Here is a 15,770-nt window from a genome sequence, read left to right on the forward strand (position 1 = left end):
GGATCTCAAGCTGATTGAAGGTGAACGTGTCTAGCATAAAGGTAAAAATCGCACAAACGTATACCCTGTTCCATTGTTCTCGAACCAGAAGCGGTCCCCATCGCGAATCCTGCGGAACTGGTCGCGGATGATGGTCTGGAACAGCGGGCCCGGCCTGTCGCTGGTCTCCAGGAGTCCGCCCACCCACATGTCCACGTTTTCCGTCGAGTTGCCGTACAGAGACGGCAGGACCTCGTCGAAGAGCTGCGTTCATCAGGCACGCGTAGATCAGCTTGGCGCACAAGTCACCGTTGAGGGTCATCTGAAAAGCACTGAAATACCCTTTCCCGAGTTTCCGCCTAAGGGGGCGAAGAATTGTACAGCTTTTCGAATAGGTCTGTGTTTCGATTAGTCCCTCGTATATTCGTTTTCGCGTTTCACGACAGCAGCAATAAAGCTGTGTTATGTCTTTAAACAAACTAAACAGCGTCAAAGAGAGCTTACTTAAAAATATTGGAGAATGAAGTGCCCGAAAATGCTGATATTATACGCTGCTGTATGACAACAGATGACACTTCGTGATGGAGACTTGAGAGAGGGCGCTCTTCAATAGAAATTATCTGTTTTTAAGCAGCCTTTCAACCACCGGGTTGGCTCAGTGGTTAGGGCGCCCGTCTACTGAGCCGGTATCCCCGTGTTCGAACCCGACCGCGGCTGCCTCGTTTCGATGGAGGCGAAACGCAAAGGCGCCCATGTGATGCGCGATGTCAGAGCACGTTAAAGATCCCCAGGTGGTTGAAATTATTCCGGAGCCCTAGACTACGGCACCTCTGTCTTCCTTTCTTCTTTCACTCCCTCCTTTATCCCTTCCCTTACGGCGCGGTGCAGGTGTTCGCCGATATGTGAGACAGATACTGCGCCATTTCCTTTCCCCAAAAAACCAAAACTTTCCCCCACATCTGTTCTGTTTTTGAAAATTGAATATTAGATTTGGGGATAGGAAATGTCTCAGCCTCACATCTTGGCGGACACCTGAACCACGCTGCAAAGAATGGTATAAAGAAGGTAGTGAAAGAAGAAAGGAAGAAAGAGGTGCCTTAGTGGAGGTCTCCGGAATAATTTCGACCCCCTGGGGATCTTTAAGGTGCACTGATATCGCACAGCACACGCGCGCCTTTAGCGAAACGCTGCCGCTGGCGCCGCGGTCGCGTTCGAACCAGGGCACTCCGGATCAGCAGACGAGCGCCCTAACCAATGAGCCACCTTCACGTTCTTAGCTTTTATGGTAGCTACTGTTCTGAAAGAAAATTAATTTATCTGTTCTTCCAGCGTCTACAGGCGAGCTTCAGGCCCATGAATCGCAGAAAATCGACAAAGCTGAGCTCGAGACGTTTTATGCGAGTACCTTCGGGTTCTCTGAGTACAGCAGAGGCGATATCCTCTGTCCCATTTCAGTGAAAGTGCTGAAGTCCGGCTTCAGGCCCAGCAGGCGGCGCGCGGTCTTGTAGTCTGGGATGGCATGGTCCCTCCCTCGCTGGATGTTCACCGCCATCAGGTCTCTCCGGGAGAATTCCAGTGGGCCGAACACCCGCCCTGCGAACCGCGTTCCACCAATGTCGCACACTTGTGACGACAGAAGCGGAGCTGATCATATGGATTATGATGTGGCCGACACGTGTGTTTCCCGGGGCAGATATGCCAATTGCAATTATACTGATGGGAATAAGAAAGCGTAGTGGGGGTTTGCTTCACTCAAGACTCAACTTCCATGCGCAAGAGGTGTTAGGTGAGCCTTGTCTTTTGGGCTGTGAGCCATTAAGTCATCGACCTCCAAGACAATCGACAGTTTACAATGCCCCGTTCCTGTATAACGACGCACTACATTGGTGGCCACTTAAATGCAAAGCGCGTAGTATTCAGATCTTGCGTCATATTGGATGAACAGCCAAAAGTGCGATTGCGTTAGGTCCGGGCTGTATAAGGCGGGGTAGGCTAAACATGTCCCATCATTCCTACAACATGACATACAAAATCAAGTGGTAGTGGAATTGGTAGCTAGGGCTTAGCGCCCGGAAGAGGCGTAAGATATGAGGACGGAGTAGTGGAGGGCTCGGGATTAATTTAGACCGTGGGCTCTTTAACATGCGCCACATTGCTTAGCACGGCATTATTTTTGCATGTCGCTTCCATGTGTCGCTGTCGCTTTGCATGTAGGGGAGGGGGGACTCACTGATCACCTCTCTCAATACATATTTGCGCAAAAAAGAACCGAAGCGCTCCAATATAGTCGAGGCTTTTATCAAGGTCTGTTCACGTGGCTCAAAAACTCATCATTGGAATTTTAATTCACTATTAATCTGAAACGAAAGCACCTTCAGAGTTTTGCCCGTAGCTACATTGGCGACCCGCAGCTATGCATTCTCGCTGCTTTTGCCACAGCACTGTGGAGGGTACGTTACGCATCTTGTAGGGGGATAATAACGAAACGAATCTCTAAATAAGCTTCGCGCAGAGATCGGCTCACCTCGTAAATCTTCGACTATGACGTTGTCTTCACGCTCTGCAGCCTGGGAGCTCAGCCCCATAATCATGGGCTCGATGCCGCCGTCTAGCAGTGCCTCCTGCGATCCCAAACCAAATTGCGGGGAAATTAACATCTGCAGCCCACTTCCAACACATACACAAAGCGACACAGAACAGCTGGAGAGAGGAATATCTTGTTTGGGGTGCAGAATACAATATCTTTACTTACTCTAAGTGATATTGCGTAGGCAGTTTTAAGCGGAAGGGAGCCTGCTGTCTTCTGGCTGCGAAAAGCGCATCTTGCAGATCAAGCAAACCAAATTATGCCTCGGTTCTTTTTAAACCGACACACATTTTTATGCGCTCTGACAGCGCATTAAAATGCGCAGAAAGCAGAAAGAATTCGAACTGGTGTTCTTGCCAAACTACGTGCCATTCATAGTTACATCGGATCCAGTCTTAAGCTCGGCCGCTTTCAAAACACTTTTAAGAATGGAACGGTTGGGAAAGATTCACTTCATGCCGCATTTTAAGGCTCTTCTTGACAAGCAGGTAGTAGAATATCAATTCTATTTGAAAGCATGACACTACGACAAAAAAAGGCAAGCTCGTCGTAGCGTTGGTGAACAACGTCAGCGGAGATGCTTGTGCCCGAGGAACTTGAACTTGAATGAGCAGATGCTTCATCAACCCGACCGCGGCGGCTGCGTTTTTATGGAGGAAAAACGCTGAGGCGCCCGTGTGCTGTGCGATGTCAGCGCACGTTAAAGATCCCCAGGTGGTCGAAATTATTCCGGAGCCCTCCACTACGGCACCTCTTCTTCCTTTCTTTCACTCCCTCCTTTATCCCTTCCCTTACGGCGCGGTTCAGGTGTCCGCCGATATGTGAGACAGATACTGTGCCATTTCCTTTCCCCCAAAACCAATTATTATTAATATTATGCTTCATCTTTCGGGGAGCTACGATGTGGTGCTCTGTTTCAATTGTTCTTCCTTCGGCAAAGGCATCATGCTTATAAGAAGGGGAAATTATCTTTGATTTTACGGCGGAAATAAATTCCTGATATACAAAAATGTTTCATAAAAAAAGCAAGATGCATGGAAGGCAGAAGACTAATGAGTGTAAGGGCACGCTTGCTACGTTCCATCCTTGACAAATTGTACACCAACCGAAAGAAAGGCTGGCCGGAAAAGAAAGACGCGAAGACTAATCACGCGGTATGATGATGATGACGTCGTCAGGCTTAACGGCACATACCCACGGCGGGGATTGGCCAGGGTGCACTGCGGATACAAACGCACTCATGGAGAAGGAGTGGATTATTTGGATAAATTTTGTGTTAAGTGTTCAAGTTTCCGACAACGATGAAGAAGCGTTACGATTGCGTCATCATCTTTTTTCTGCTGACAGCTTACGTGCAGCGGCTCGGAGAATCGTAAATAGCTTATTTTAATATACAGCACATTGCAGAGCAGCTGTGCAGCACTGGAGCAAAACGGATTATCATTGAGCGTCTTACTTCTGAACCCCTTTTCATTTTCCGTCACTCGTCTTCTTCACGAAAAGGCCACTGCGCAACCGGATGTTGGGCTCCTGTTCACAGCCACGTGACCGGAACCCCAACAATCCAGTCCAAATGGCGGCATAGCCGCGGGGCCATGCGTCGGGGGCAGCCATGACTTGGGGCGCCCGATCGCTGGTCCGCACCGCGACCATGGTCCTGTTGGTGCAACTATTGACCTGGTCGCCGGCGGCGACATTTCCATTGGCCTTAAGAACCACGCGCGCTGCCAACATCACGGCGGTGACGGTCGACAAACACGCTCGGGACAATGACCCGATCTCCGAGATCCTCATCGAGCACGTCGGCGAGGACGAAGCTGTAATGCTGCCGCTACTCATCGGTCTCCTCGTTCTCGGGGCCCTCATCTTCCTGTCGCTTCTTCTTCTGGGCTGTCTACTGGTGCTGCGCCTCTGCGAATCCGACTCGGCCAAGTACCACCGGCTGCGCTCCGAAGACTCCGAGAGCCACCGCCACCGCAGCAAGACAAAACGGTCCAGGCAATCGCAGGTGTTCACTTACGTCGACTTGTCCAACGCTGACTGCAGCTGCAGGGAACATGCCGCTGAGGGGCAGCGGCAAGCGCCGGCACCACGCTTCGGCGTGCAATTTCAGACGGCTTCTAAGCTCGAAGTGAACGACGCGCACAAACCCCGGGAACGGCAGGGGGCGCCCTCCCCAGCGCCACGAAAGAGTCGTATGGCGGGTATGGGTCTACCTTCAGGCGAAGATGACGCTGACACGCAGCCTGAGCGACGGCCGACGTCAGCAGAAAGCGACATTAACCCTTCGGGATCAACGAACGCTCCTGTACATGGCACAGGAGAGCAACCGACGAAGGGCGTCAGCGTACAGAGTCCTGTCGGCATACCCTTGTCTCACGGGGGCTCACTGAACGATGGAGATGAGTTTGATACGTACAGGGAGCGCTGTACACAGTTCAGGTCTGTTATACCGCAGCTCGAAATAAACGTTCGGGACCGTTTGGTCAAGCGACACGCGAGCAGCGCAGCTGGCGGAAGAATGCCTCCAGGAAGAACACGCATAGATCATGAGGCTGAAAGTTCAGTGACAGCTCAGACCACGGAGTCGGCGTACGCATTCCATCCAGATCTGCACATTTCGCCACAAACTGAGGTAGATTCGCATGGAGGATATGACATGAGTTCAGATATACAATTAAGCCCACTGTTCAGTCCAGGAACTTTGAGCGTGAGTTCGCCTTACTTACAAAACATACCTAGGACACGCCGTCCTGGCGACTCCACATCAGAACATACCTCCCCGTTTAGAGCAGAAACCACGGATGTGTTTGGTCACGGCCGCTATTACGAGGAGCATGCAGGCAGTCAAATGGGCAAGACTGAAACATCACAAGTTACGGCACGCCGACATTCTGAGGTGAATTCTGCGCCAAAAGGGCGCCAGCCAGTCTCGGTGACATCTCCGGGTAGAATAAGGCACCCGGGCAGTGCTCTCGTGGAGTTTCCTGATAACAGGATTGCAGCCCGCGACGATAGCAGCTCAGTGACCTCGAGCGATTCTACAAGATTCCAGGAGCTGTTCGGAAACGAGGCAGCCAAAGCCAGACAGGCAATTGTACCTGTGCAAAACATTGCGGAAGAGTCTAAGCCGCCAGTGGCCCCTATGGGGATCAACACAAATGTGTATCTGCACAGAATACCGTTAACACGTCCTTCAGCCACACATTCCCCTTACCAAAGCCCTTCCAGAGAAATGTCGGCTCAGGTGCCTCAAACTGCAGCCTATCTCGACCTGCCTGAAACTGCTAAGTCTCTTGAGGCCACAGCCTACGAAAAACCTGAAGATGGCATGATGGACAGGTCATCGTCATCTGAAGGCCCCCAAAGAACACACCCTGTGGCAGAAGCTTCCGTGTCCAATTCTCTCACTGAAAGAAAAGAAAGAACGCTGTCGACAAATGAAAAGCTGAGGCTGCCGCAACCCCCAATGCAACGAGTCAGGTACGACCTACAGTCGAAGCTCTCCGATGACCAGTCAGCTGTGATAAGCGGTTCACTGCCGTCGTCAGTAAGGAAGCGGCGCGATGACCGAAGCTCTACAGAGCCATTCAGCGTCGATGAACTGTCTCATCATAAGGCGTCAGCATCAGATCCGTTTTCAGAAACTGATGCCTCTTCAGGTCCCGCCTACGTGAAGAAAGACACAGCTGTAGCGCCGTTCGTACATCCGCGCACTAAGTCATTTGCTTTTCCCGTGCTGCCTTCGACAGCGTCTGTGTCAGCCGCCGACGACGGACGCCTCGGGCTGGGTGCCTCCTCTGAAGAACATGCGAAGGAAGGGCGAGGCCTGTCGTTGCGAGTGGAAGGTGCTCAGGACGTTGAGGCTCGCACTGACTCGGCGCCTTTGATTATTGAAAAGGGCGCGCAGCCACTGGGAAAAGTAGTCGCTCGAGAAGAACCGTCCGTGACCTCCTCAGCACTTGTAAAATCCGTTGACACCTTGGAGTCGAGAAAGCACACTTCTCCCGGTGCGACTTCCTACGTTCAAGAAGTTCCTTCATCCGCCGTCTCCGCCTCTACATACGCGCCAGACTACTCTGCACAACCCATCACCGCAAGAGAAGGCAGTTTGATACAGTCCTCTGCACAACATGACACACTTGCGGAGACCAGGTCATCAGGGAAGGCAGCAACACGTAGCGGCGACAACGAGGCTGGCGGAAAACAGTCAGCTTTGCCTGTTCCAGCGCAGAACAAAGAAGTCACAGGCAAGAATAGCACGGCTCCTGGGGAGCTTAACGCAGAAACAGACGAGGGCAGCTTGACTCCGAAAGAGCCTCTCGTCTTTCCTTCGGGCTCCGAATCAGAAGAAGCAACGGGGTCTCTAGAGGCGTATGATACCAAGAAAAAGAGCCTCTCGGATGCAGCTCCACCTTATGCCGCCGACCTGTGGACACCGTTCAAAGTGCTCAGTAAGGCAGACAGGGAGGCTCTGGCCAGCCTTAATCAGGAGCATGGCACCAGTATTCTGCCAGCACAAGTTCCACAAAAGCAACTTGTTATCAGCAAGGAGCAACTTCTCATTCGCGGAAGAGACACTACTTTGCCGACAGTAGATACTAAGGCTCAAAGCGGAGCTCTGGAAGAACAGGTTATTCCTGAGAAGCAGACGTTGCTGTTCGACGACGACGTCGACCAAGAATCGGGGGCTGCCGGAAGCTTTGCTGCCTCAAGCGTTGGCAACCGAGGTGGCATCTTATCTGTCCCCCCTAGCACGCGGCAACCTCCTGTCCCTCACGATGCCACCGCGCAGATGATCCCTCATACTTCGGTTCCTGATCATCAGATTGAAAAAGGTACTGCTATCACCGGAAGACATGACCTCATAGTGCCAGGCGAAGAGAAGGGTGGACAACTTAGTGACGTTGCTTCTGCGGACGAAAAGCAGATATCCATTAACGAAAACAAGGAAGCTATGGAGCGGGGCCCTGGTGGTAGTTCTGGCGAACTGGCTACAAAAGAGAGACGTGGCGTTCCTATGAGCTCTATAGGTAGTGAGGAACAAGTTGAGAGGTATGAAGAAAATGGCAAGAGCCTTTCAAAGGCACTTCAGCCTTCAGCAACACTACAGTTGACATCACTTCCGCATACAGACAAATTAACGAGTCGGGAAGAACATAATATTCCAGCCAGTCGTGGAACTAAGCAGGAAATCTGGGCCAACGTTCCACAAGCTCCTCCTGTGGACAGACAAGCTGCTTCCGAAAACGGAGTGGCCCTTCCTGATCAAACAGAAGCTTATCCAAGGCCAAGCACCACTGCTGCGCAACCCAAGCCAGAAGGGAATGCCATTTTCGTGAGGCAGTCGCAGCTGAGTGACCAGAGTGGCAAAGAATCTAGAGCACTGGAAGATGCCGCTAAGCCAACCTTGGGAGAGAGATTAACGGAAGACGCCATAACAACAACGAAAAGACCTCCAGTCACTTCCAGCCCTCCGCCTCAGATGCTGCTCTTTGGCCCTCAGCCAACATTTTGGGACTTCACAAAGAATGACTCCATCATTAGCAGACAGGAGTACACAGTGCCAGGTGAAATGACAGGTGGGCTGTTCAGTGACGTCGTTTCCGCGGAAGATAATCAGATCACCAGAGACGAAAAAGTAGAGCGTAGGGCGGAAGACCGTGTTACTGCTGCTGCACCCTTCAATGACCTCGCTTCTGCCGAAGATAAGCAGATCACCAGTGACGGAAACAGGGTGCCCATGGACCGAAACCGCGATGCTGTCGCTGATCGCTCCAATGACGTTGTTTCCGCGGAAGATAAGCAGATCGCGAGAGACGAAAAAGTAGAGCGTAGGGCGGAAGACCGTGTTACTGCTGCTGCACCCTTCAATGACCTCGCTTCTGCCGAAGATAAGCAGATCACCAGTGACGGAAACAGGGTGCCCATGGACCGAAACCGCGATGCTGTCGCTGATCGCTCCAATGACGTTGTTTCCGCGGAAGATAAGCAGATCGCGAGAGACGAAAAAGTAGAGCGTAGGGCGGAAGACCGTGTTACTGCTGCTGCACCCTTCAATGACCTCGCTTCTGCAGAAGATAAGCAGATCACCAGTGACGGAAACAGGGTGCCCATGGAACGAAGCCATGATGCTGTCACTGATCGCTCCAATGACGCCGTTTCCGCGGAAGATAAGCAGATTGCGAGAGACGAAAAAATGGAGCGTAGGGCGGAAGACCGTGTTACTGCTGCTGCACCCTTCAATGACCTCGCTTCTGCAGAAGATAAGCAGATCACCAGTGACGGAAACAGGGTGCCCATGGAACGAAGCCATGATGCTGTCACTGATCGCTCCAATGACGCCGTTTCCGCGGAAGATAAGCAGATTGCGAGAGACGAAAAAATGGAGCGTAGGGCGGAAGACCGTGTTACTGCTGCTGCACCCTTCAATGACCTCGCTTCTGCAGAAGATAAGCAGATCTCCAGTGAAGAAAACATGGTGCCCATGGAACGAAGCCATGATGCTGTCACTGATCGCTCCAATGACGCCGTTTCCGCGGAAGATAAGCAGATTGCGAGAGACGAAAAAATGGAGCGTAGGGCGGAAGACCGTGTTACTGCTGCTGCACCCTTCAATGACCTCGCTTCTGCAGAAGATAAGCAGATCACCAGTGACGGAAACAGGGTGCCCATGGACCGAAACCGCGATGCTGTCGCTGATCGCTCCAATGACGCCGTTTCCGCGGAAGATAAGCAGATCGCGAGAGACGAAAAAGTAGAGCGTAGGGCGGAAGACCGTGTTACTGCTGCTGCACCCTTCAATGACCTCGCTTCTGCCGAAGATAAGCAGATCACCAGTGACGGAAACAGGGTGCCCATGGACCGAAACCGCGATGCTGTCGCTGATCGCTCCAATGACGTTGTTTCCGCGGAAGATAAGCAGATCGCGAGAGACGAAAAAGTAGAGCGTAGGGCGGAAGACCGTGTTACTGCTGCTGCACCCTTCAATGACCTCGCTTCTGCCGAAGATAAGCAGATCACCAGTGACGGAAACAGGGTGCCCATGGACCGAAACCGCGATGCTGTCGCTGATCGCTCCAATGACGTTGTTTCCGCGGAAGATAAGCAGATCGCGAGAGACGAAAAAGTAGAGCGTAGGGCGGAAGACCGTGTTACTGCTGCTGCACCCTTCAATGACCTCGCTTCTGCAGAAGATAAGCAGATCACCAGTGACGGAAACAGGGTGCCCATGGACCGAAACCGCGATGCTGTCGCTGATCGCTCCAATGACGTTGTTTCCGCGGAAGATAAGCAGATCGCGAGAGACGAAAAAGTAGAGCGTAGGGCGGAAGACCGTGTTACTGCTGCTGCACCCTTCAATGACCTCGCTTCTGCAGAAGATAAGCAGATCACCAGTGACGGAAACAGGGTGCCCATGGAACGAAGCCATGATGCTGTCACTGATCGCTCCAATGACGCCGTTTCCGCGGAAGATAAGCAGATTGCGAGAGACGAAAAAATGGAGCGTAGGGCGGAAGACCGTGTTACTGCTGCTGCACCCTTCAATGACGTCGTTTCTGCAGAAGATAAGCAGATCACCACTGACGGAAACAGGGGGCCCATGGAACGAAGCCATGATGATGTCACTGATCGCTCCAATGACGCCGTTTCCGCGGAAGATAAGCAGATTGCGAGAGACGAAAAAGTGGAGCGTAGGGCGGAAGACCGTGTTACTGCTGTTGCACCCTTCAACGACGTCGCTTTTGCAGAAGATAAGCAGATCTCCAGTGAAGAAAACATGGTGCCCATGGAACGAAGCCATGATGATGTCACTGATCGCTCCAATGACGTCGTTTCCGCGGAAGATAAGCAGATCGCGCGAGATGAGAAAAAGGTGCTCATGCCACAAGGTCATGATGCTACTGTTGAATCCATCAATGAAAATAAGCAGATCACGACTGCCGAAAAAAGGGAGCCTGTGGCGCGAGGAAGTGATACTGCCGCTGCACCCTTCAGTGATGTAGTCTCCGAGGAAGGTAACGAGCGAAAGGATACTGTGGAGCGAGACCTTTATACTGGCGTCGGAAACTTAGTTGCAGAAGAGTCGCTAGAAGTTCAACCGAGCACTCCAGGCGTGCTGGGACCAAGGACACCATGTGAAGGCGAAAATAGGAGTCTTTCAGAAGCAGCGGCACCATCTGCTTCGGAGCAGCGCTCACCTTTCCCCAAAAATGGCGGTCTGGTATTGAGCCGGGAAGAGATTGAGGTACCGGCTGATCGTGCACAGAAACTTGATGCAGTCACTCGGCAAACGAATGTGCCCGACAAACAAGTCGCCCCAGATATTGGGACTAATCCGCCAGGAGCGGCCGCTGAAGAACAGGTCATTCCTGTAACCCTTCCTGTAACGCGATCTCCACCAATGAGTTACCTAGACGATGAAGAATTCAGAGCACCAGACAGCGCATCTGGGCCAAGCGTCACAGAATTTGTAGCCCCTAGCCAACAACGCCCTCCAGTCACTTCTGCTCCTCCTCCACTGATGCTCCTTCATGGTCCTCTTCCTCCCGTGTGGGACGACAAAAATTCCGCCCTCACCACGAGGCAAGAATATACCGTTCCGGGGGAAATTACCGGCGGGCCATTTTCTGCTTCAGAAAGAAGGCTTACGGATGACTTTGGCTCCCCGGAACCCTCAGAGCCGCGATTTTCTGAGGTTCGTAGAGCGGCGGCAAAGGGCGCAAAATCCACCGAACAGATGGAGAACGTATTTAAGACGGCAAAGCGTCGTAGTTCATGGGATGATTCTTCACAATCACAATTGCGGCCACCCAACCTGGCTCGCTCATCGCATTCATCAGTCGACATTTCGCTTCCAGCGTATGGTGACTTGACGCACACGTCCAGCATGACTGCTTTTTTGTCTGAAACAACGCCTGCACTCGACGCTGTCGTCAAGACAGCAGAAAATGTCGTTGTTCCAATACACCAGCAATCAGCACGTCCGAGCAGCCTTGAGCCCCCTGATCAGGCAGTGTTGCCTTCACACAACCCGCCTCTGCCACAGCCCGAGGACCCAAGTGCCCCGCTTTTTCCAACTGCAGAACACTCTGGTGCTGCCACTGTGCCTGCTCAGCTGCCTTCATTCACAACATCGCCCAGTACTGACCAGCAGCAGCCAGAAGAAATCACTGCGTTGCAGGAGCGTGCCAATGCAAATGAAGCTTCATTACAAAGAGAAGGCAAAGAGGGGAACGATAAATTACAACCACGACCCGGCAGCGCGATCACCGGTGACCTCCTGGGTTCTGATTCTCCCTGCAGCAAAAGCATGTCACTGCGTAGTCAAGAGAAATCATCTTTAGAAATAATCGAGAACGACGGATCCATCACATCAGCAATGTCTTCAAGTGACAATGCGGCTGATCGACGCGACCCGGAGGCCCCTGTGGGCGTTAACACCGATCAGCGAAAGCTAGCATCATCACCAGCACAGCACGCACGTGTGGACACTCGTAAACATGGGGGTTCGGCTCTTGCGGAAAGAGAGGGTAAAGGAATGTCACCGATTGAGAGGCCTAACGGGAAACTAAAGTCAGCTCCCGACCGCTTTTTGGCGCAACCGGTCACAGAGACCCCGACTGTCTTCAGAGCTGATCAGAGAGAACTAGAGCCCTTGCCAGCCTATGTGCCAACGATCGCCTCTCGCTTGCCGCCGCACTGGACTCCCATCGAAAGAAGGAAACAAGAATTATTAGCCAATGCGAAGCTTAATGGTCAACTGAAGTCGCCTCCAAACCGTGCTTTGACACAACCGGCAGCAGAGCTACCGGCCGATGGCAAATCAAATCAGCGCGGTGTAACGACACCAACAGCCAGGCAGGCAGACGCGGAATCTGTCCGGCACCCCAAGTGGTTTCCTATAGAAAGACCGATTCAAGAGTTGTCGGACCGGAAGCGTAACGGGCAGCTAAGGTCTCCGCCGAGCTGTGCTGTTGCGCAACCAATCAAAGAAGAGCTGGTTGACGTCAGCGCCCAGCAGCGCGAATTGGCAACCGGTCAAGTAAACCAGTTAGATACCGATTCTCGTCAGCAATCGAAGTGGTTCCCTGTGGAAAGGAGCAGCCAAACTGTGCCGTCCAATGCGAAGCATAACGGGCGGCAGAGGTTGCCGCAACCGTTCTCGAAGCCTCCAATAGGCACAAAGCCTGACAAAGAGGAACTAACAGCCACCAGCCAGCCAGATAGTGTCGACATCGACCATTCTGAGTCGTCCGCAGTCCAATCAGCTGCTTCTCCGGGTACTCTTGAATCCACGAGCAGAGACGGCCGAGAATTGATTCCGGCGTATGACAACACCGCGGCTGCCCGAGTGAGGCCCGGTGATAAATCAGAGCACGGCGTGTTCGTGACGCCAGTGGACGAACATCCGGTTCCGTCTGAAGCCGACCGGCCACGCGCGTTGGCAACAAGCCCCGACGTGTTCTTTCGGCGAAACTCGCCAGTTGCAGCTCACAGGAGCAAAGATTTGATCACCTTCAAGCCCGAAGAGACCAGCGACGCCCAGGCAGCAGGCAGCCCCGAGGAAAAGCGGACGAGAAGACTTAAGGACAGCACCGAAGTAGATCAGAAAGATAAAGAAAACGCGGAGGAGGAATCAAAGAAGTGAAGACCAGCGCTCGTACCTGTGGGTTCCAGAAGGAGTTGCACGTGCGGACGCCGCTTACACTGTGCCTCAGTCCGTCCATTTCAAAGGTCACGTTACGCACGGTGCAGTCTGAGGCAGGGCCCCTGAAAGAGAGGGACAGAAAAGATAATACAAGCGCTTGTATCACTTGTAATAGCCAGCTTACGAGCGACAGAAAGAAAGGCAGTGCTCGGTATGTTCGAAAGGATCGAACCTTCTGTAGCCGCCTGACGTCACCAGCGTGTGTCCAAATCTCATAGCTGCCGACTGGAATTCTGTTGCGATGCCTGGATCAATGCTCGAGTCCCAGCCTGAAGTGTTGAACGCAAAAAATTAGGCGATGCCTGACAACAGAGGTCTATCGGCTTACCTTTGTATTGCGGGAGTGGAGATCCCAGCCACTCAGGAAGCCAGTCGTTTATTATTATGTGCTGCGCACACAATAAAATGTTTTCGTTACTAATTTGGTTTACTAATATTGTCATCACGAAAAGGAAGGAACTACGGAATAATTTACTAGGTATGTACGCACGTTTTGTGAACCGCCGCAGCTAGCAAGATTATTCGTTCTACGCATTGCATTAGAAATGCAGTGCAAAAAGTTAGCGATTTCAACTACTTAGCTTACTCTCTTGCACACTTCTTACGAATATTTAAGAAAAAAATTATTTCGCTTTCATTAGTTTCGTCATTGGTTCCTGCACTATGACATCCAGTTTGCTAACGCCAGGAAGACTGAAAAAGAAAATTTCACCTCTTCTTGCACTGAGCTCGTGTATTCGGATCTTAAAACCTTCCCGAAGCTTTCAAATTATACGAATAGGGCTGATGCCACCAAGTGCGCTGAGACGCAGGAAATGCAGCTACTATATTGTACTGTTTCGGTAGCTTCTCCTTAGCCGCCCGATTCAGCGTTTTGTCATAGCTACTCTTTCAACACACAGAGTCCCTGTCATGACGGTTTTTTTTTCTCAGCGCTGAGTAAATTTACACCACAAGAAATCTTCCCCCAGGTCCTGTTGTGAGAGGGGAGGATACTCTTGCGATGCCCTCGTATGACTATGCATTGATACACAGCCAACGGGAAATTCCTTAATTTAACAATAAACTCATATCCAAAACAAAATTTTCAACTCCTCCATTCTTTTCCGTACTGTAGTTCCCGATGTGTTTGAACTGGAGTGTCGATCGTAACCCACGGAAATGAAAGCTCTCATCACTGATTTACCCGCCTTGCTTTTGAAGGTTATCAGCACGAAAAGCTGAGAACCTATTTAATAGCGTCACCGCTTGCAGTGAGCGGACAAGCGATATTCTGAAAACCGTCTTATGTGCGTGGTGGTCGTGCTTTTTTAAAGAAAAAAGATGGAGGGGATACTTAAGCTCTACCTTAAGGATATGAGGCGACAGCGTGAATGTGTTAATGACCTTATGCGCGGAATTGGAATTTCCATTTTTTACTTTCATATAACGCTGGGTGAGAGAACAAACGCAAGTTAATGACATCCTAGTCGAAATCAAGATGAAGAAATGGGATTGGGTAGGGCATGTAATGCGAAGGCAAGATAACCGCTGGTCCTTAAAGGTAACAGAGTGGATTCCAAGAGAAGTCAAGCATAGCACGGGGCGGCAGAAAGTTAGGTGGGAGGATGAGGTTAAGAAGTTTGCTGGCATACGGTGGGCACAGCTGGCAAAGGACAGATTTAATTGGAGAGACATGGGAGAGGCGTTTGCCCTGCAGTGGGCCTAGTCAAGCTGATGATGATGGTCGCTGGGAGCCCCCATGCCACTCCTGGCGCAGTGGTGCAGCGTTTGAGAGATGCGCCACTGACCCGGGAAGTGGCTGTTTCAAAGAGTCACCTGTGGGGCGAACGAGGTTGCTCTTCTCGAAAAACCTCGCACGACCAATCAATAATTTAATTGCCACCTGCTACAGTGGGCAGGTTGTGATGACGTCACAAGTTTACGTGACCTAGGTGGCAGGTGGGCCACCTGCGTTTTCGCTTCACTCACGCTGCCGACGGTGACGACGCCGGATTTTCTGCGGAACGGGAGCATTAACACTAGTGCGTTAAAATGGTGCATGCGCGCATATACTGTAGTCAGATACAGCTCAAGACTGCAGCGGCAAGTGCCCTCAAAGGAGGCTCTCCAGCCAACGGCGTCGAGTGGTTGTCATGGCGTCGCGGTGATTCCTTTATCGTGACATCTTAAGTGGCTGTCAGGTGCGTCCGTGAATTGGGATTGATCATTAATTAACCGTGATGCCGTGACAATCGGTTGACGCCATTGACTGGAAGGCCTCATTTGATGGGTATTTACCACTGCGTTCATTTACTAAACCACAGCAGCTCGCTGGAGCATCGTCAGTTTGAAATGATGTTGCTGGCTTTAAGAAATTATTCAGTTGTGTTTTTTTATTGCTGCTGCATATACAAATGCACAATTTATGGGCTTACACTATAGCTTCCGCTATTGGCCCAGCGTACTCTTTCCACTATGTTACGAAGGAAAAGCAGTGTCCAAAACGCTGCG

General features: G+C 51.6%; 1 protein-coding gene across 1 annotated transcript in view; it reads right to left on the minus strand.

Annotated features, from left to right (window-relative positions):
• Positions 1 to 15,770, minus strand: part of LOC144125092 (dual oxidase 2-like) — a 51,442-nt gene that overhangs the window by 22,541 nt on the left and 13,131 nt on the right. Inside the window, exons 7-12 of the mRNA XM_077658177.1 lie at positions 13,606 to 13,666; positions 13,450 to 13,546; positions 13,234 to 13,339; positions 2,504 to 2,600; positions 1,385 to 1,572; positions 65 to 243 (exon numbers count right to left, since the gene is read on the minus strand). Coding sequence (XP_077514303.1) covers positions 65 to 243; positions 1,385 to 1,572; positions 2,504 to 2,600; positions 13,234 to 13,339; positions 13,450 to 13,546; positions 13,606 to 13,666 — 728 coding nt within the window. The remainder of the gene's footprint in view (positions 1 to 64; positions 244 to 1,384; positions 1,573 to 2,503; positions 2,601 to 13,233; positions 13,340 to 13,449; positions 13,547 to 13,605; positions 13,667 to 15,770) is intronic.

The sequence above is a fragment of the Amblyomma americanum genome, chromosome 3, assembly GCF_052857255.1.
Source record: "Amblyomma americanum isolate KBUSLIRL-KWMA chromosome 3, ASM5285725v1, whole genome shotgun sequence".
NCBI lineage: Eukaryota > Metazoa > Arthropoda > Arachnida > Ixodida > Ixodidae > Amblyomma > Amblyomma americanum.